A 21,194-nucleotide genomic window follows, 5' to 3' on the forward strand; every position below is an offset into this window, starting at 1 on the left:
CACCTTTTTGGAGATTTAGATGTGGCTTTTGGCTGCAGCACCTGCAATGCTGCACCCTCCGGTTATCTAGTTGAGACTTGAAGAACTCTCTGCGGCCTGATCCCTCCACTCCTGGTAGATTCGGGCGCATGGGTGGCACCCGCACTGCCCGTGTCCCTGGGATCCTTTCTGTCTTACTGGAGCCTTTATTCTCACTCCTCTCCTCTCTTCAGTCTGTCCTGGGCCTCTCTCACTAGGCCCTCCTCCTGAGCAGAGCTCCTGCTAAGCTCCTGCTCCACAGACTCTCCTCCTCTGACTGGAACCCTTCTAGATGGTTCCATCCCTTTTTATTACCTTGCCGGAATGCTCCCCTAAATTCCTTCCTCCACCCACACCCACTACATGGTTACCCCTCTCTTGGTTCCCCCCACTCCAGCCAGGGACAAGGCTCAGCAGAGGAGCAGCGCATCTTGCCCCTCCTGCTGGTCTGGAGTAGTGTAGTGTTGGATGCAGGTGTTTGGGTCCATCCTTACCTAAGAGTGAGATACCACACCTCTGGGTGAGATGCAATACCTCTGTGGCGACTGAACCCGCAGGGGCGCCACAGCTGCGTATTTGTGCTTGCATTTCAAGGACTGGGGTAGGGACAACTAAATGCTGCGCTGTTACAAGGACATGGACATGCTTGCTGATGGTGCTACTTGATAGTGTGCAACGACAGGTGCAGGGCAGGATGTATCTTCGCATGCGCCATGGACAGAGGATTGGCTTGCACGCACAACAGCGGAAGAAGCAGTGATGCCACCCGCAGACACTGTTTCTGGACCCTGGGGTTTGGCCCACTTAGTTGGGTGCTTTGCTGCCATGTGCCTGATCATGGTGGTGGTCAGGCTGGTAGGTTTGCTACCCCTGCTGATGCTGGCCTGGCAGGTGGTGCAAATGGCCTTTTTCGGGTTATCGGCAGAGTCTTTAAAAAACAACCAGACTCGGAAAAAGACCTAAGAGTTGTACTGGCAACTTTCATCTTGTTGATGTTACGGGAAATGGTTACCTGCCTTCTGTCTGCGGCCACCACACTGCTTCTTCCTCCCTGTTGTGGTGCTATGCCTCCCTCTCCCTGTGTGCTGCTGTCCTCACTCTGTATGTCCCCCTGCCAGTTTGGGTCAGTTACTATATCATCCACCACCTCGTCTTCCACTTCCGCACACTGGTCCTCCTCCTGACTTTCTAGCAATTGTGTCTCATCATCGTACATCTCTTGTGACAGTTTCCCACCGTCACCTTCGTGGGACCGTGGCTGCTCAAATATTTGAGCATCGCTACATGCAATCTCCTCTTGCCCCGCTTCAAGTGAACCGGGCGAGAGGCCAGAATCTATAAATGAAAAAGTGAATAGCTGTTTGGAGTGTCCAAGTGTGGGATCAGTTGTATCTGGGCACTCGGCATGGTGGGAGGAAGGAGGATCAGGGTAAGGAATATGCGGTCCACACTCGCGGCTACTGAGACTTGACCGTGTGGAAGACAGGGTGGTGGTGGTTGTGGTTGTGGCTAAGTAACTGGAAGCATTATCTGCTATCCAACCAATAACCTTTTCACACTGCTCTGTGTTCAATAGTGGTGTTCTGCAGTCCCCTATTAATTGGGACAGGAAAGTCGAGCGAGAAGATGTGTTTTTTTGTTGTGGCACAATTTCAGTTTGCCCACGGCCTCGGCCTCGTCCTCTGCATGCACCATCATCACCATCACGTCCACTTCCCATCTTTTGCCACGCGCCTTGCCCATTTTGAATGGAGGACAATATTTTCCATGTTCAGTACAAATGGCTGAATTTGAACCACAGTGATATGTGATACGTGTGACAGAAAACCACAGTTTTAAATACCTGGCCTGTAGGTTACTATTTTTAACAGCGACCTCGTGTCAATAACTTCGCTGACACACTGCAACAAATTTTCAATGGAGACCAGAAATGTCAGAATTTTCAGCCAATTATATGTGATCCGTGTGACAGACAAACCACAGTTTTAAATAGATGGATTTTTAGCGCTGTAATATGGAAAGGATCTGGCTGTATTCTGCAGTGCCAACAAGCAAATGGAGCAGAAAAACGATGTTCTCTGGATTGCTTTTTAAGCAAATAATGAGGATTAAGATCCAAAAACAATTATTCCTGGCCCCTGATACCTGGGACTATTTCTAGAAATATCTGTAAAAGCACCAGCAGCAGACAGAACTGGAATGAACCCTATTGCTATATGCACTGCAGTCTGCCACATACACTACCTGTCTGCCTAGCACTGATATCTGTGCAGCTGGATTAGTCCTAAGAAGGACTGTCAGTTGAGATGGATATGTAGAGAATCTTGTAGAATACCTACACTAACTGAGAAACAAGCAAATCTCTCCCTAGCTCAGCAGCATCTCTCCCTACACTACCTGATTCCGGAGTGACTGTTACGAGCATGGCGGTGCCAGGTCTATTCTAGACCTGATGACACTGTGCAGCCAGCCAATCACTGTAATGCCTCAACCAACGGCATTACAGTGTGTGGCAGACAATCCCTGCATGTTGATTGGCGCTCTAAAGTGTGCCAAACATGCAGGGAGGAGACCCAAGCTCCCGCCGAGCAACCCCGGAAATACTTGGTGAGCGCCGAGCATCTCGAGCAGTGAGATGCTCAGGCGAGCACAGAGCAGTACCGAGCATGCTCGCTCATCACTAGTGGCCGCTGATTGCCTCCAGTGCATGCGTTATGGAACAGCGCCAGCACTGATGAGGAGTATAGCTGCTATTATTTTACAAAGGGGAAATATAGTGATTGAGAAGGAGATGTCTGAGTAGTGGGCACTACTTAGAGGACCTGTCACGGAGTCAAAAGTAACCAGTTTTTGCTCTGATTCTATATCTGCTGCTCCCCTGAGTATTCAGTCTTTTTGTTTTTTTGTAAATCTGAAATACAATTGTAGAGATATGGGTCTTTATATTTGGTGCATTATTTTATGGTTTTGACTAATGGGGTGTGACTCACAAGATAATTATGCTGGGCAGCCTAAAGACATGCCCCCAAAGAATCCTGTGACCACGCCCCCTTGTAAAGACCATCAAAATTGGCGCTACATAAAAACGCCCATATCTCTGGAACCGTATGGCGGATGTACAAAAAAGCAAAATCAAGAATACAGGGAGAACAGTGATAATAAAATAAGACCAAAAAGTAGGCGCTTTTGACCTCTCCCTTTAAGGCTATATAATGCAGTTACTTACCATTCAGTAATAGTATTGCTTTTAGTAAAGACTGCTGGTATTGCTGTTCAGCCCCATTCAGCTGCTGTACCCAACATAACCCATAACAAAGGTCTCTCTGATTCCAGGACCCCTAATGATAGCCGTTCTATTATGTCACTAATGAAATAGGTCTACTTGAATGTGGCCATACAGGCCAAACTGTAGGAGTATTTACAGAGAGATTTTCTTTTTTAAATAGGAAAAAACACACAGAACAGGCAGGTTACCCAAAGTTTATTCAGCGCAGTGGCTTCCTTTTGCTCGGGGAGCTGACACCTTTATATGCTCCTGATCCTTTGAAACTGAAATTCTTCCCCTTGCCTGTTCTCTACTGACAGAATAAAGTCAGTAAAAATATCCTGTCTCTGCAATAAATTGTCATGCAGAATAAAGGAACAAAAGAATCCGTTTTTGGCAGCTAGCGGCGAGCAGACTGCGGCGAGCGGAGTTCAGATGGGTGTTTGTTTTACACAGATGATTAGTGAGGAGACCGCGGTTTGTTTTATCCAGATAACGAGCACAGCAATTTTTACTTCTTAATTATAAATTGGAAGCGGTGAGCTTCTCTCTCCGCTGTGATAACCCTTTCTCTGCCTCTTATGCCAAAAATAATAAATTGTTTGAATTTCACTAGAGTTGTGGATTTCAGTAACACATTTTGGTGACATTATTGAGTGTGTGACACCACGCTCCATTGGCATCGCTGCACTCTGCATTGCCAGCCATTCTATTACTTTCCAAGCATTAGCCACTTAAATGGTTAACTGTAGAAAGTCGGATAAATTGTGTGTAGTTCCATTATAATTGTTACTATTTTATCTTGGTTAAATTGCCTCTCGCTCCCTTAAATATGATTTTTAATGTCTTAAATTAATCTCTTGAGAGATACAGACAAGGGCACCTAAAATAATGAGGAGTTAATATGATTATTTTTCTAAGTCTCACGCTGCAGTAAATGCCGCTGTGCTTGCCGGGGGAAAGTGTTGTAAATTACATTTTCTTCGATGGAGAATTTACTGTATATATTACTGCTATATTTTTCCTTATGTATAATTTTCACAGAAGAAGAGAACATAGACTATAATGTCTCCTGTAGGAAGTAGCAATCATAAGTCAATACCGACTCTTTAATGACTTCTTGTTTGTCTGTAAATCCTATTTGCAGACACATACTTCAGGGTTGTTGCCCCTCATCAGTGCAGATCTATTATAAAGGGTCAATATTAACTTTTAGGATTGTTACTAATACAGTGGCTTGTGAAAGTATTCACCCCCTTTGGCTTTTTACCTATTTTGTTACATTACAACCTGTGTTTAAATAAGTTTGTAATCAGATTTGTGTGTGATGCGTTAGCACTAAATAGTCTAAATTGGTGAGGTGAAGTGAGAAAAATATAGGCATACATTAAATGTATGGGATTAAATAACTAAAAATTAGCATGTGCATATGTATTCACCCCTTTTGCTATGAAGCCCCTAAAAATTTCTGGTGCAAGCAATTACCTTCATAAGTGACATGCTTGGTGAAAGGAAGTCCACCTGTGTGTAATCTAAGTGTCACATTGTCTATCAGTATATACACTTCACCTTTTCTGAAAGGCTGCAGAGGCTGCAACACCATTAAACAAGAGGCACCACTAACCAAACAACACCATGAAGACCAAGGCGATCTCCAAACAAGTCTGGGATAAAGTTGTTCAGAAGTACAAGTCAGGGTTGGGGTATAAAAAAAAAATAAATAAATAAGTATCCCAATCTCTGATGATCCCCCAGAGCACCATCAAATCCATTATCATCAAGTGGAAAGAACATGGTACCACAACAAACCTGCCACAAAAAGGCTGCCCACCGAAACTCTCAGCCCAGGCTAGGAGGACATTAATCAGAGAAGCCGCTCAGAGACTAAAGGTAAAACTGAAGGAGCTACAGGGTTCCAAAGCGAAGACTGGAGTATCTGTCCATATGACCACAATAAGCTGTACACTCCATAGAGATGGCCTTTATGGAAACTGGGAAGAAAAAAGCTTTTTACTTGCACACAAAAATTGTAAGGATCGCTCTGAGTTTGCCAAAAGATGTGTGAAACCCCCCAAATGTATGGAGGAAGATGCTGTGGTCAGATGAGACCAAAATTGAACTTTTTGACCACCAAGATAAAAGCTATATCTGGCGCCAAACTAACACAGCTCATCATCCCAAGAACACCATCCCCACAGTGAAATGTGATGGTGGCACCATCATGCTGTGGCAATGTTTTTCGGCTGCAGGGACAGGGAACATGGTCTGAGTCAATGGGAAGATGGATGGTGCGAAATATAGAGATATTCTTGAGCAAAACCTGTTTGTCTGTCAGTGATTTGAGACTGTGAGGGAGACAATGACTCAAAGCATACTGCTAAAGCAACACTCGAGTGGTTTAAGGGAAAATGTGTAAATGTTTTGGAGTGGCTTAATTAAAGCCCAGACCTTAATCTAATTGAAAATCTGTGGTCAGACTTGAAGATTGCTGTTCCCCAGAGTGAGGCCACAGCACCACTATCCGTATTTGGTCAGTATATTTTCTCAGGAGTGGGAGCCAAAACCAGGAGTGAGTGATAAATGCAGAATTGGTGACTTGTTTCTATTATACCTTTTCTCTGATTGTTCCTCACCTGGTTTTGGCTCCCACTCCTGAGAAAGAATACTGACCAAATTCTGATAGTGGGGCTGTGGCCTAAACCACCTAACTTGAAGGAGCTGGAGTAGTTTTGCCTTGAGGAATGAGCAAAAATCTCAGTGGCAAGAGTGGAAATCTGATAGAGACTTATCCAAAGCGACTTGCTGCTTGGATTGTCGCCAAAGGAGGCTTTACAAAGTGGCACTAGAATCCCTAGTTTTTTCCTCTGTGAAAAGGCTATTTGCATATTTACATTTCTAGATGAGCATTGCATAACTTATAAGTGTCCCTACATCTTCTTTGTGCTATCCACAAGGAGAAGCTTTACATCTTTGACACTCAAGGTATTATTGAAATACTGAACTATCCATGCTAAAGAGAATCTCTCAGCAGGATTTCACCCTCCCAAACTATTTATATGTACATGTAGATCTTTCATAGATAAGTACAACAATATCTTTACATGGTCAGTCCGTTTCTCTATTACTGAGAAATAAGTGTTTGAATTGATATACAAATGGCACTGTTAGATCTGAAGCCTCTGTCACTCCAGCTCTATTCCCCGTCCAGTACCATCTCCTCCTGCTTGACTGATGGCTTTTGTGTCTGAAGTCACAAAGCATATAGAGTGTTTTAGTCAAGCAGGTGGGATTGGTGGGCGACCGAAAATAGAGCTGGAGTGACACAGGCTTCAGATCTATAAAAGTCCTTTAACTTAACTTGAATATCAATTCTAACAATGATATGTGCATATAAATAGTTTGGGGGATGAAATCCTGCTGATCGATTCCCTTTAAGAGATGCTCTGCAGTTTGGAGCCACTTCAAAGATAACATCAGGAAATTGCTCAAATAGTGTTGACTGCTTTTGAGGATTACTCCTATTTAAAAGCATCCCTCAACAACAAAAAAATAGTGTGTCCCTGTGCTGAGACACTTAGAGATCAGTTGTATCTGCTGAGAAATCTAGTAGTAATTGAGTGTTCAGTGTCTTTGGAGTGCCACCATAGGGCAAATAAAGAATGAATTAGTCCACAGGTCCTCCAGAGTGAGAGACCTTCTCTAATCAAGAGATGTAGGTCAGAGGATCTCCTTCTGCCTTTTAACCCCATTTTGACATAGAATGTATATGCAAGTCCTACATTGGTTACAGGTGTAAGAGACAAGCTCAGGAGCTGAAGAACGGTAATACAAGTGGCACCTGCCTCTAACAGATACTGGAGTATCAAAATATTGCAGTATAATGAACAAGTGTTCGATCAATCAGCAAGTTAACTAAAAAACTAAAAAAGGTGTAAAAGTTGTTATAAAATTTAATTTAGAATTTTTTTTTATAAAAGTGTAGTTTTGTAGAGTTAAAATCTATCAAAATATAAAATGTATTAGCCCATATGGTAAAGTAAAGAAAAAAATTCAACAGAATTGCCATTTTTCGAGAACCCCAGCGAACACCAAAAAAAACAATAAAAAGTTAATAAAACCTCTTATGTACCCCAAATTGATAGCAATAAAAACTACAGCTTGACACACAATAAACAAGCCCTCTTACAGCTCCAGAAAATGAGTCTCAGAAAATGGAGACACAAGCCAACTTATGCAACTTATTGTTAACATAGTTTCACAGTAAAGAGACTCTCCAGTTAGACCAGGGATGTCAAACTCAAACACACAAAGGGCCAAAATGGAAAAACTTGGACAAAGTGTTGGGCTAACCAGTATACAGTATAGTGGGCCGCAACAAAGTCTTCCATGCAGAATAATGGGCCCCACATAGTCCTCCATACAGAATAATGGGCCCCACACAGTCCTCCATTGAGAATAATGGGCCCCACATAGTCCTCTATACAGTATAATGGGCCTCACATAGGGGTGGTGGTTCTAGTGTCGCGGGCCAAATAAAACCACCCTGTGGGCCAGATTTGGCTCACGGGCCAGAGTTTGACATGTGTGGGTTAGAATATACTGAAACAAGGTTTATCGGTAAGATTTTCCTTTGTTCAGTAGCGTATGATTCTTGTAATGTGTAAATGAATAGTATTCTTGGATGCGCATCAAGCCGCGGTGAGCTGTATGTGTTGATCCAGCAAGTGATAAGTGCCGGTGGACGGACAAAGCCAGTGAGGCTCCAGACATACTCCATAAAGTCCAATGATAATTTGTCCAGCAATATTCAAAAATCCCCAAATTTGTCTGTACGTTCTATATTTTAAATGGATTAATAGTAAAGATTATTGGATTTTACACCACCAGGAGTTGGACTTCAAATTACCATTGTAATGTTGTAGACATCGTGTGAAAGAATGCTGTTCTCAGTGATGTTATGGTAAAACCGCATCTGGCAGTACCTACTAGGAAATGCCATGCCTCCTTCCTCTATGTGGCTGCCTCTATTTGAGCCCTTAAAGCAGTGGTTCCCAACCTTTCGTACCTTGAGAGCCACATTAAAGTCTGATAGGTGGTCGCGAGCCACATTCAGCGAGACCTCTACCACTTACATGCAAGAAACATTGGGGATGGCGCCATCCACCTCTCCCCCCTGCGTCACTGCCTGAGAGTATGTTATTGATTCCAGCAAAAAAGTTTTGTTTCATAGATGTGATATGTTGCCTGGAAGTGCCAGGCCTTGAAACCCTCTGCCCACCACTAGTGATGAGTATTATCGCATCGCCATCTTATCTCCACAGGTGTATGAGAGGGGCACCAATGTGGACCAGTTTGTAACCCGGTTTTTGCTGAAGGAGACGGCCAATCAGATCCAGTCTCTTCTCAGCTCTGTGGAGAGTGCCGTAGACGCTATAGATGAGCAAACTAATCCCATCAGGTGAGCTGTCTAGAAACGCGTTAATGAGACAGACTGATGTTTTATTACTTTTAGTTAATATTTGTATTATATTGCACAGATAGAAATTCCATAAAGTAATATTATCGAAATTTAGCCTGTAGTCTTTCCTTGCCAGTTCCTAATCACCAGACGACGTATATGCTGAGTAGTATTCAGTATATGGCTGCAGTGCTGATGTTCTTTACCTCCTGCTGAAGAAAGTCTCCGAGAGGCTAGACTGCTACTATCTACCATGACGATTCTGTGCTAGTAGTATGTCACGTCAGGTCACCGCAAAGCCAAGCTGCTCAGTATTCTGGTTGTCTTATGTGGAAGAAGGGCCTTGTTCACCCTCCGGCACAGGCCCTTGGGCCGGAGGGCGACTACTACTTCAGCATACCCTTTAGCTACACCTGTATTTTGAGCATTACACAAAATTGTAAATTCCCCGGACCTTCCTGCAGGGCAGAAAAGGGATGTATTACCACAATGCAGGCAGAGAATGTCTGTTCTCTTGTGAAATAGGAAGTTAAAACATCTACACAAGAGCTCACAGGAAATATACATGATGTACGGTACATTGGCTAGCTCTTGAAATGGGTTTTTTAGGTTTCAAGACAACAGGACATCAGATTATGGAATAACCAATAATCCTGAGGCACCAGAGGATAGTCCTTCCAAAGTTAGATCTTTATTCCATAATAGTAAAGCAATAGACTAAGCAATGTTTCGGCCATATCATAGCTGTAGTTTGAGGCTTGAGAAAGGCCAGATATGGCCAAAACTTTGCCTGGTCTTCCTATTATTGTGATTTTTTTTGATATTATGACATAAATATCTAACTTTGTAAGGATTATCCTATGGTGCCTCGGGATTCTTGGATATTCTAATGTTTTTGGGCCTAGTGAGAGGCCCTAACAAGCTAGCACAAAATGTATCAATGGTGCATGGGAATTGGACACTGGATTAAGGACATCAGATTATGGTAATGTGAGTTGAATGCTAGGTTAAAGCTCATCAGACCATCAAAAAAACATTGTTTCATTTTTATTTTAATGCTAAATGTTAGAGGTTTCCAGGACTTTATTATTGATGATGACCTATCAATATCAGATCAGTGGGCGACTGACTCCCAACACCCCCAGTGATCAACTGTTTGAAGATGTCTGGTGGTGCACTGGAAGTAGCACAGCGCATACATTATGTAGTGGCTGTGATTAATAGTACAAGCTCTCTCCTATACAAGTGAATGAAGAAAAGCTAGCAATAACATACATGGCCACTAAGCAATGTACTTGGCTTTGCCACTTCCCATGCTTAATGGTGCCATCAATCCGCTGATAAGTGACAGTGCCAGGAGTTGGAACCCCAACTATCTGATATTGACCAAATATCCTAGCGATAGGTAATTACTAATAAAGTCCCATAAAATCGGTTTTACATCTTGCCTTCCCAGGATATAATAGCCTGCTCAATACAGGACAGGTGCCGGCTGTATAATACAGCTGGCACCTGCTTCTAACAGGATGGTCTTCACAAATCATTATTTGTACCATAAACTGCAACTGGCATTTTGCAGTACATAGTCCAAGTAATAAAATGATTGCAGGATGAGGTCCCCTAAGGGGACTAAAAAGTAATAAGAAATAGTTTTTAAAAATGTAAAAAAAAGTTATATAAAAACATGTTTGATTTACCCCAATTTTTCCCATTTAAAAATAAATAAAAAAAAAACCATTGATTCTGGTGCGTCTATAAAAGTCTGATTTATCAAAATAAAAAAAATATTTAACTTATGAAGTAATTGCACGGATTATAGGATTGTTAATCCAGGAGGCTTACACCATGAGGTTTTTTTTTTGCAATATGTGCTGCTTCAATTTTCTCTATAGATAGATAAATAGATATCACGGAGATATAATATAATTGGTGTCTTGCGTGTGTAGTTTACTGTACATAGATTAACCTAATAAATAAATATATGAAAAATTGACGTAGGGTCCCCCATTTTTGGTAACCAGCCAAAGTAAAGCAGACAACTGAGAGCTGATATTATCAGGCTGCAAAGGTCCCTGGTTATTGGGCCCTTCCCAGCCTAAAAATACCAGCCCGCAGCCACCCCAGAAGTGGCGCATCACATTAGGTATGGCAATTCTGGTGCTTTGTTCTGCTCTTCCCGATGCCCTGGTGTGTTGGCAATCTGGGGCATGGGGTTGATGTCAGCTGTGAATTGTACAAAAACACAGCTGACATCAAGCCCTGGTGTTAGTAATGGAGAGGTGTCTATCAGGCACCCCCATTAGTAATCTAATAATAATAAAAAAAAGCACACAAAAAACAGTACTTTATTTAAATAAGCACTCCCCTGGTTCACCAATGTATTTAAAAAGAAAAAATCCCATGCAGGTCAGACCTAGTCCACAAATGGAAACCTGAAAAACATAAATGGAGAAAAATAAAAACAAGACACTGTCCCTCATTCATCAATTTATGTCTGACGTAGTCCAGCTCTTCCCACGATGTTCCTCAAATCTGGCTCTCGCTGCGCTGAGCGAGACCCGGTGATGGTGAAGAGCAGTAATGTTACTGACATCATCGCTCTTCACCCTGACCCTGTCCCGCCCATCTCCACCTATTTGGGCAGAGCTGAGTCAAACTGGCAAGAAAACGCAAAAAGTCACAAAAGTTTTGCATAACTCCCAGTTGCGCAAAACTTTTGTGACTTTTTAAAGCATTTACATCAGTTTTCTGGAGTAAAATTTTGATGAATTAATTCCAAAAAGTAAAGGAAATTCAAAGGTGAATGTAAAAATGGTGCCGGCACAGTAAAAGCCAATGATTAATGGAGAAGAAGATGACATATACAGACACTGAAAAGTTGCAGAGATGCTTAGTATCAAGCAAAATAGGTCAGAGCGCTCTGATACTGCTAAAAGTGAACTAGATGGGCACACAGGAAAACAACACCAGGTAACGGGTACGATGATTGCCATTTTTTGAGAATAACAAAGATAACAAAAGTACCTGAGATATGGCGGCATACAGGACAAGAGTTTTATGTTTGTCTGGGTCATATGTCTCCATAGAGATGAAAATCGCTCCGTGTAACCATGGAAACTGTTGGAGCGTAACTGCCGAGAGATTTTAAAAATGCCACTTCTATTCAGGACACAACGGTCTCTTGGAACGATCTCCATTAATAGCACTCATTGACTTCAGCTAAGTCTGTGGCCTCTTCTTTTCTAGGTCTGGCACATAGGATTTGGACAATAAAATCTAATTATTGATAATTATCATAAGATTTATATCTGTGTGGAAATATTTTACCATGTGACCCTAAATAGTAAATCCCTTTTACCAAAAATACTAATCTCAAAACTCCTCACCACCTCAAGCTATAGAGTGTTATTTGTCAGGTGCTGTAAAATTGTCCTTGTGCATACTGCAGAGAGGCGATGAAGTGTCCCAGTAATAAGAGATAGAGATGCAAGGAATTTCCCATTATTCATAGGTGTACTACGGATCTGTAGTGGAGATACAAAAAAAAGTTATTAACTTATAAATTTATTCCAAAATAGTAAATATTGAGAAATCCTGATATAGTACAGATTGTGTGATCTGCATTCCCTGATGACCTGAATGCTTCTTCCCCTCTCTACACACTGAACTACTGCGTGTAAGTAAATAAACAATAAAAAAATGAATGTAAAGGTTTTGATTAGGTTTAAAGCTTCCTTGTCACTATACTGATGTGCCATTCCTCACCTCAACTACTCTAGAGTGTACCTATCATAGGGGGAGACTATGGGGTGTAAGATCACCATAGATCATCCTTTCAACTTTTCTATTGGCTGTTGAGAACCTAAACAAAAGAGAATGTGGAACTGGGCTGAGTGACATAAGATGTGTGGTAGCGCTCAACTGATTTAACACTCCCCTCCTTTGGACAAATCGTATACATCCAGAGGAAATGAGAGCTACTCAGGCGGAAAGAGTGAAGTGGCCGCTGATTTGCAGCAGGGATCGCTTGACATAATGTCACACAATCTCCGGAAGAGCCAGTACCAACACAGCTGGAATGGCGCAAACACCGCACCAGTATAGGTGTTATTATTTTTGGGGGTCAGACATACAGATTGAGAAGGGGTTGTTGAAGTAGTGGGTAATCCCTGTAATAGTTTTTACTCTAGATCCCAAGGATGTTACCATAAACTTTCCTAGCTATCTATGGCAAATTTACACCTATACTGCAGTATTTATTTGCTACTACTTTAGATTTCCCAATTAAGGCTATGTGCACACGTTCAGGATTTGAAGCAGAAACTTAAACAGTGTTTCTGCATCTCCTTTGCAGGAAAAATCCTGCTGAAAAACTGCGGTTTTGATGCGTATTTTGAAGCGTTTTTTTACATCAATGAATGCTTTTTGGAGCTAAATAAAGTTTTGGTGGGACGTTGCTTTTTGGATTACCGTCAGAAGTGAGGTGAGTATATTGGTTAATTTAAATGATTAAAGAATGTGTCTGTTGTATTTCAAATAGAGTGTTTACTCTGTGTCCGTGTGTTTATTTAACTTTTTTCTTTACTTTAATTAGGTTTGGTGATGAAGAGGTCTGATTGACACCTTGTCATCACCAAACAAAAGAGCTAGGTGTCAGCTAATCCCATTCACCCAATCTCATTAGCATTTCCATTCATGTAATTTCTGGGGCAGCTGTGAGCTGCTATTTTTAGCCTAGGAAGGTGCCATTAGGCAAACATGTTCCCTGGCCATTAATAGCATCTCACAGCTGTTTCGTTAGCCGCTACATCCCCACGAACAGCAGCAAGCCTCTGATGCACGCATAGTGGAAACGGTATTTCTAGAGATGCCATCCACTATGCTGTAACATCTGGATGCTGTGGATTTGACACTGTATAAACACGCAGCGTCAAACCTGCAGTGGCTCCTGATCGTGTCCACGTACCCAAACTCACCCGCAGCATGTCAGTTTCTGTAGTGGACACGCTAGTCTCCGCTGCAGATTTTGACCGATTGAAGTGTTATTCTATGTGGTGGATTCGCATGTACCGACAACAAAAGTGCGACATTAGAACACCGCGTTTTGGATGTAGCAAAAATATGCTGCTTGTTGCGGTTCGTGGGGACGTAGCAGCTAATGAAACAGCTGTGAGATGCTATTATTGGCCAGGGAACACGTTTGCCTTTTGGCACCTTCCTAGGCTAAAAATAACAGCTCACAGCTGCCCCAGAAATTACATGAATGGAAATGCTAATGAGATTGGGTAAATGGGATTAGCTGACACCTGGCTCACACATTCTTTATCATTTAAATTGACCAATATACTCACCCCACTTCTGATGGTAATGCAAAAGCAATGTCCCACCAAATAACTTTATTTAGCTCCAAACAGCATTCATTGATGTACAAAAACGCTTCAAAAACGCATCAAAAATGCGTCAAAACCACACGGTTTTTCAGCAGCGTTTTTCATGCCAAGGAGATGCAGAAACGCTGTGGAAATTTCTGCATCAAATCCTGAACGTGCGCATACAGCCTAAGAAAAAGCTCCACCCAGGTCCTCAACTTCCCCACGCACTTGATGCAAAGGCTTAGGTGGAGAATTGATCACCGCACTAACACTGTTTGCGCTGCTAGTGCTGCATGAATGAGTCACTTGTGAGACCCAGCAATGCAGCTGAAATTTACAGGTCTGGCCAAGGCATATAGTCACGAAGAGAAGTTATGCTGGCAGGCCCAAGCTAAATTTTTGCACAAAGGCTCATAACCTTCAAATACTTCCCTTCGACACAATAATAGGAGGCCTAGTTTAAAGAAGGTGTCCAGTACTTTAGATTACCTCCCAATGTATCCCCCTCGGGGCCCCTAAGGATTTTTGTAATTAGCTTACGTTGCAGATATTGCCTGTGAGTGGCGCTATCCTCACAGGCATCACGTGACCCCGCGCTGACGTCACGACAAGTGAGGTGTGACTCAGCGCTGGGGTCCCAGCGGTGGCTGCTGGGTTGTTTGCGGGGTTACCCCCGAGTCACACCCAGCATCCACCACATACTTTCCCAATGAATGGGGAGAGGCAGAGCGCGCGGTGGATGCCGGGTGTGACGCAGGGGGTAACCCCGCCCACAGCCTGGCATCCATCGTGGAACACAGAAGACAGAGACCCCCGGCTGCTGCCAGCACTTGTCATGACATCAGCGGATGTCAGCGCCGGCTGCAGCCGGGGTCACTTGCTGCCTCTGAGCGGCCAGTGATAGCGCCGCTCACAGGCAATATCTGCAACGTAAGCTAATTACAAAAATCCTTAGGGGCCCTGGGGGGATACATTTGGGGGGTAATCTAAAGTACTGGACAACCCCTTTAATTCTTTCTGTGGATCAAACTTCTTTTTTATCTGACGCATTATCATATTTGCGTGTCTGCTCTCCTTGAATGTCAAGGCCACTCGTGAAAAAGTGGTACCACGCTTAAAGAAGCACTCCTTACATCAAATTTTTATCCTCTTAATATATTGCGGTCATCATATTATACAGCACTGTGTACTTACAGTTGCTCATGTTGCCTTTCTACCCAGCTAATTTATTCTTTTCTCTGCTCTATGTAGATACAGAAAGTCTCTTGTCTCTGCATGCATCATCCCCCTCTTCAGCTCCTGAACCAGCTGCTCCGCTCCTCCCCCTGGCAGGGACTTTTGCAGTGACTGATGACTCATGCTGGAAAAAAAAGTGACCTCCTGTTTCCACATAGAGCTTAGAAGGATTCAGCTAGTCTGTTTATAATCATGTGATATCATAGACCTAATGGAAAAGAGAAGAAGTAACTAGGTAGAAAGGGAAAATGAGAAATTGTAAGTACATAGTGCTGTATAATGTGATTGCAATATATTAAGAGGATAAACATTTTAATGGGAGTGCTTCTTTAAGGTGGTAAGTCACCCAAGTTCCACATACTGACTAAATACTCACCTATGCCAGGCGCGGCTGTATACAATGTCTTGATGCGGCAGTGAGTAAATATCTACAGAGTCTGGTCTCGGTTATGTTTTAGTAAAAAGGGGTCTATTGTGGAATCCACATTATTATATGGGGTCTGGTTTGGGCCTATATTTGTTCAGGATTGTGGATCCTTATTCATTTTGGGCTGTGATGAAGGGGTCATATTTACTACTTTTGTGATTCAGATGCCCTAGATTGGAGTTTTAAATGGACTTGGAATTTAAAACTTTTATTTTAAACTTTTTGGAATTTATTAAATAATGTATCATTTAAACAAAAATAAAATTGAATAGTGCTTTATTCAGTTTTTTTTAACTTGACTCAAAGGGGTATTCCCATCTCCAAAATCCTATCCCAATATGTAGCAGGTGTAATAATAATATTAGCAAATACCTCCAATTAAAAACGTAGTTCTTCTGATTCGCTATGTCGCTTACCTCATGTGCAGTGCATATCAATAGCTTGGGTATCCATGGATATGACCACTCATAGTGACGGCTAGTTCATTGTTAGTGGTCGTAACCATGGATACCTAAGCTACTGCAATGCCCTGCACATAGGATAAATGATATAGTGAATCAGAAGAACTATACTATATTTCTAAATGGAGGAATTTGGTAATATTATTTCAGCTACTACGTATAGGAAAGGATCTTGGAGACTGGAATACTGCTTTAAAGGGTTTGTCTAGCAAAAACAATATATCATTAATCCGCAGGATAGGTGATAACTTTCTGATCAGTGGGTGTCCCACCATTGGTTTGTGGAAAAAGTTGAGCACAGTTAAGGGAAGAACCTCTTTAAAAGGAATCTGTCCGGAGGTTTTTGCTATCTAACCTGAGAAAAGCATGAATAGGGGCTGAGAGCCTGAAACCAGGAGTGTCCCGTACTGGGCTGTATGCTTCTCTTTCAATAAAATCAGTATTTAATCAGCAGGAGATTGTCACTACAGGACTAAGTGTCTCGTGCCTCCTAGTCAACTGCTGTGTATAACCACGCCCCCACCACTGATTGGCCGCTTTATGTCAATGCTCAGTGTACACAGGAAGCAGCCAATCAGTTGTGTTGGCGGGGTTATACAGTGCTCAGCATTTAGAGCTCTGCTAGATCTGCAGCAGAGCAAACACAGGGATTGTTTTAAAATAGCAGCAATTGACACATCACTGGAATCAGGGTCTCAGCCCCTCCATTATGCTGCTCTCGAATTACATAGCAAAACCTGCAGACAGATTCCCTTTAAATGTACTGTGATATTGTAGAGTACATAGAGTAAGAAGGAAAAGTAATGTGATTTTATGAATATTAAAGAATCTGAAAGCCGTGCCGCCGAAGGTAACTCATATTGAAATGTTTCCTGGACCGGGAGTAATGTACAGTATGATTCAGCTGTTGTCAGCCTTTAATAACCAGCTACCTATAAATTACCCGGTGCCGCTTCCTATACAGTAGTAATACATGAAGCATTTAATCTGCTGACCTCTCGGGCACAGCCACTGACCCTGACAAATGCCTAGACAAATGTGTTCCCTGCTACAAATCTGCATTTTGTCCCTTCTGGGTAGATCTAGATATTTCCAGTGGACATGAAGGATCAGCCTGTGGAGCTCTCGGTGCCACATGCAGCCTCATTACTGGCAAACTACTGGGGTTTTATGCTCAGTGGGATATTTAATATTGTCACTAATTACAGGAACGTTATTTCTGAGCTGCTTCTGCTATGATCTATCATAGTCACCATGGAGGAAGAGTAGAGAATTACCTAATCTATAAAAACAGAAGAAAAGCCAGAGAAGGCTTGGTGCAAAGTGCAGTGCCTGGATTAATGGGGTTTGTAGATCTGGCTCCTATATTTACTGTTGACTTTTCTTCTGCAGACACTGTTATAAGGGACCAGGAATGACTGATGGGTGGCATGAAGATCCTTTACCCACGTACCCCACAACTAGGAGTTCCACCAAGGAGCTGAGGAAGAGCATAAAAAGCAGTAAGCTCATTATATTCTATTTATTCCCTCAATACGAAGGATGGATGAAGTGCAGTCTGGACTGACGGCTTATATTTTATTGCAAAGCTCCATTAGAATTGTTTAAAATATTGCTCAAATAGCGCTGGGGGTCAGTGACATCTGGATATGTCCCATGTACAGGAGAATACAGAGATAAATGTCCTAAATAAGGTCAGTAATAAATATATTGATTAAGAAGAGTGGTGTTATTTTGCTTCATACATATGGAGGTGTGATGTATTGGCCAGTTCCAAGTTGCTCTGTTGCGCTGTTGCTCAGGCGGCGCCCCAGCTGGCAGCGTTAACCTGCGATCGGGTCAAACGGGGTAGTATGTCCGGATGATAGGATGGTGCCCGGAAGCTCCGTGACCTGCTGAGCCTGATTAGTGACGTCACAAGGTGAGGATGTAGGAACGGAGCCATGAGGAATCAGCGTGGAGCACGTTCTTACACACCATCAAGCCGACCCATCCATGTAATACTGAAAGAACTATCACCCTCATCATCACCAGCATAAGGTCAGTAATCCAGACCCACAGGGTCTTTCAGGACAGCAGCGAGTACAGCATACCGCAATTATAAGGAGACAGAGTTTAGCGCTACTCCGACTATCTGTATGGCTGCAAGCGGTGTTCACTTGGACCTGGACATTACATCACACCTCCATGTGTATGAAGCGAAATAGCACCACTCTTCTTAATGAATATATTTGTTACTGACCTTATTTAGGACATTTATCTCTTTATTCTCCGGTACTTGGGACATATCCCGATGTCACTGCCCCACAGCGCAATTTGCGCAATATTTTAAACAATTATATTATCCCATTTTTTAGCAACATGTGGTAGTTGCTAGCTCACAACAGCAGCGGGGGGGATCGTGCTCACTACAGCAACAGGGGGGATCGTGCTCATTACAGCAACAGGGGGGATCGTGCTCATTACAGCAGCGGGGAGATCGTGGTCACTACAGCAGCGGGGGGGATCGTGGTCACTACAGCAGCGGGGGGGATCGTGGTCACTACAGCAGCGGGGGGGATCGTGCTCATTACAGCAGCGGGGAGATCGTGGTCACTACAGCAGCGGGGGGGATCGTGGTCACTACAGCAGCGGGGGGGATCGTGCTCACTACAGCAGCGGGGGGGATCGTGCTCACTACAGCAGCGGGGGGGATCGTGGTCACTACAGCAGCGGGGGGGATCGTGGTCACTACAGCAGCGGGGGGGATCGTGGTCACTACAGCAGCGGGGGGGATCGTGGTCACTACAGCAGCGGGGGGGATCGTGGTCACTACAGCAGCGGGGGGGATCGTGGTCACTACAGCAGCGGGGGGGATCGTGCTCACTACAGCAGCGGGGGGGATCGTGCTCACTACAGCAGCGGGGGGGATCGTGCTCACTACAGCAGCGGGGAGATCGTGGTCACTACAGCAGCGGGGGGGATCGTGCTCACTACAGCAGCGGGGGGGATCGTGCTCACTACAGCAGCGGGGGGGATCGTGCTCACTACAGCAGCGGGGGGGATCGTGCTCACTACAGCAGCGGGGGGGATCGTGCTCACTACAGCAGCGGGGGGGATCGTGCTCACTACAGCAGCGGGGGGGATCGTGCTCACTACAGCAGCGGGGGGGATCGTGCTCACTACAGCAGCGGGGGGGATCGTGCTCACTACAGCAGCGGGGGGGATCGTGCTCACTACAGCAGCGGGGGGGATCGTGCTCACTACAGCAGCGGGGGGGATCGTGCTCACTACAGCAGCGGGGGGGATCGTGCTCACTACAGCAGCGGGGGGGATCGTGCTCACTACAGCAGCGGGGGGGATCGTGCTCACTACAGCAGCGGGGGGGATCGTGCTCACTACAGCAGCGGGGGGGATCGTGCTCACTACAGCAGCGGGGGGGATCGTGCTCACTACAGCAGCGGGGGGGATCGTGCTCACTACAGCAGCGGGGGGGATCGTGCTCACTACAGCAGCGGGGGGGATCGTGCTCACTACAGCAGCGGGGGGGATCGTGCTCACTACAGCAGCGGGGGGGATCGTGCTCACTACAGCAGCGGGGGGGATCGTGCTCACTACAGCAGCGGGGGGGATCGTGCTCACTACAGCAGCGGGGGGGATCGTGCTCACTACAGCAGCGGGGGGGATCGTGCTCACTACAGCAGCGGGGGGGATCGTGCTCACTACAGCAGCGGGGGGGGGATCGTGCTCACTACAGCAGCGGGGGGGGGATCGTGCTCACTACAGCAGCGGGGGGGATCGTGCTCACTACAGCAGCGGGGGGGATTGTGCTCACTACAGCAGCGGAGGGGGATTGTGCTCACTACAGCAGCGGAGGGGGATTGTGCTCACTACAGCAGCGGAGGGGGATTGTGCTCACTACAGCAGCGGGGGGGATCGTGCTCACTACAGCAGCTGGGGGGATCGTGCTCACTACAGCAGCGGGGGGGATCGTGGTCACTACAGCAGCTTGGGGGGGTCGTGCTCACTACACCAGCTGGAGTTTGGGGTCTATCACGGTGGCACTGGTTAACCAGTGATCTGATTTTATGTTGAGTTGGAAAACTGCTTCAATCTGAGCTTTGCAGTGAGGATGGCTGTGCTGTTTTCGTGGTAGTGTTGGTATTATTTCTCTAATACACTGCCCATAATCCCGTCATACAATGCTAAGCTCTTTATGTGGCCTGAATCTGACGATGATCAGATACTACCGCGGCTCTCTGTTAATCCTGTGTTTTCTGTTTGCTCAGGCTGCTCAGATGTGAAAGAGGAAGGTCTAGAGGCGCAGATTAACCGACTGGCCGAGCTGATCGGGAGACTGGAAAATAAGGTGATTCTCGGCTCAGGATGTGACCGTGCAGCATGGGAACGTAGCCGCTGCCGGCACGGTGGCTTATGTGGGCTCAGACATGACAGGGTGCTAATTTCATGGTCTTGCACTGGTTTTTCTGCGATACCATTTGTGGCTGACCATGGGGTTCACACGTATAACAGCGACAGAATGTACTTACTACTGAGCAGTGTCTCGGATTATCTTTATCTGAGCATTTTTTATCTGATTATAAGAAGATCTCAATAATATATATATTCACCACCTTCCCTTCTAAATCACTTCCTTCTATGTCTGAGCGCATGAAAAAAATTTAAGTAAGAAATTTGGTACTGTTCAATTCTGCAACAATAGTGACTTCTCACATACCAGATGATTGAAGTACAGAATTCTGAAACTTCCGCTTGTATAGTTCTTACTCTTTACGTACTAATTTCATTTACTATAATCATTAAACTGTATTTTTCATATCTTTAACCTAAACGAAAATCAGAAACATAGAACTGAACAATCAAGTTTTTAGCCACTTTACAACTGTCACAACATTTCTCCCTACTAAACTGCCCCATTGCTATATAGGTCATGTAATGTTCATCATGTGTCGTAGTC

At 44.2% G+C, this 21,194-nt stretch overlaps 1 protein-coding gene across 2 annotated transcripts in view; it reads left to right on the plus strand.

Annotated features, from left to right (window-relative positions):
- Positions 1–21,194, plus strand: part of NECAB2 (N-terminal EF-hand calcium binding protein 2) — a 304,632-nt gene that overhangs the window by 260,612 nt on the left and 22,826 nt on the right. For both annotated transcript variants that reach the window (XM_073659318.1, XM_073659319.1), the window contains 3 exons: positions 8,605–8,741; positions 17,630–17,739; positions 20,506–20,585. In XM_073659318.1, the coding sequence (XP_073515419.1) occupies positions 8,605–8,741; positions 17,630–17,739; positions 20,506–20,585 (327 nt within the window). The remainder of the gene's footprint in view (positions 1–8,604; positions 8,742–17,629; positions 17,740–20,505; positions 20,586–21,194) is intronic.

Source organism: Phyllobates terribilis, unplaced genomic scaffold, assembly GCF_046119375.1.
Source record: "Phyllobates terribilis strain yellow unplaced genomic scaffold, ASM4611937v1 Scaffold_13__5_contigs__length_258822181, whole genome shotgun sequence".
NCBI classification, from domain to species: Eukaryota; Metazoa; Chordata; class Amphibia; order Anura; family Dendrobatidae; genus Phyllobates; species Phyllobates terribilis.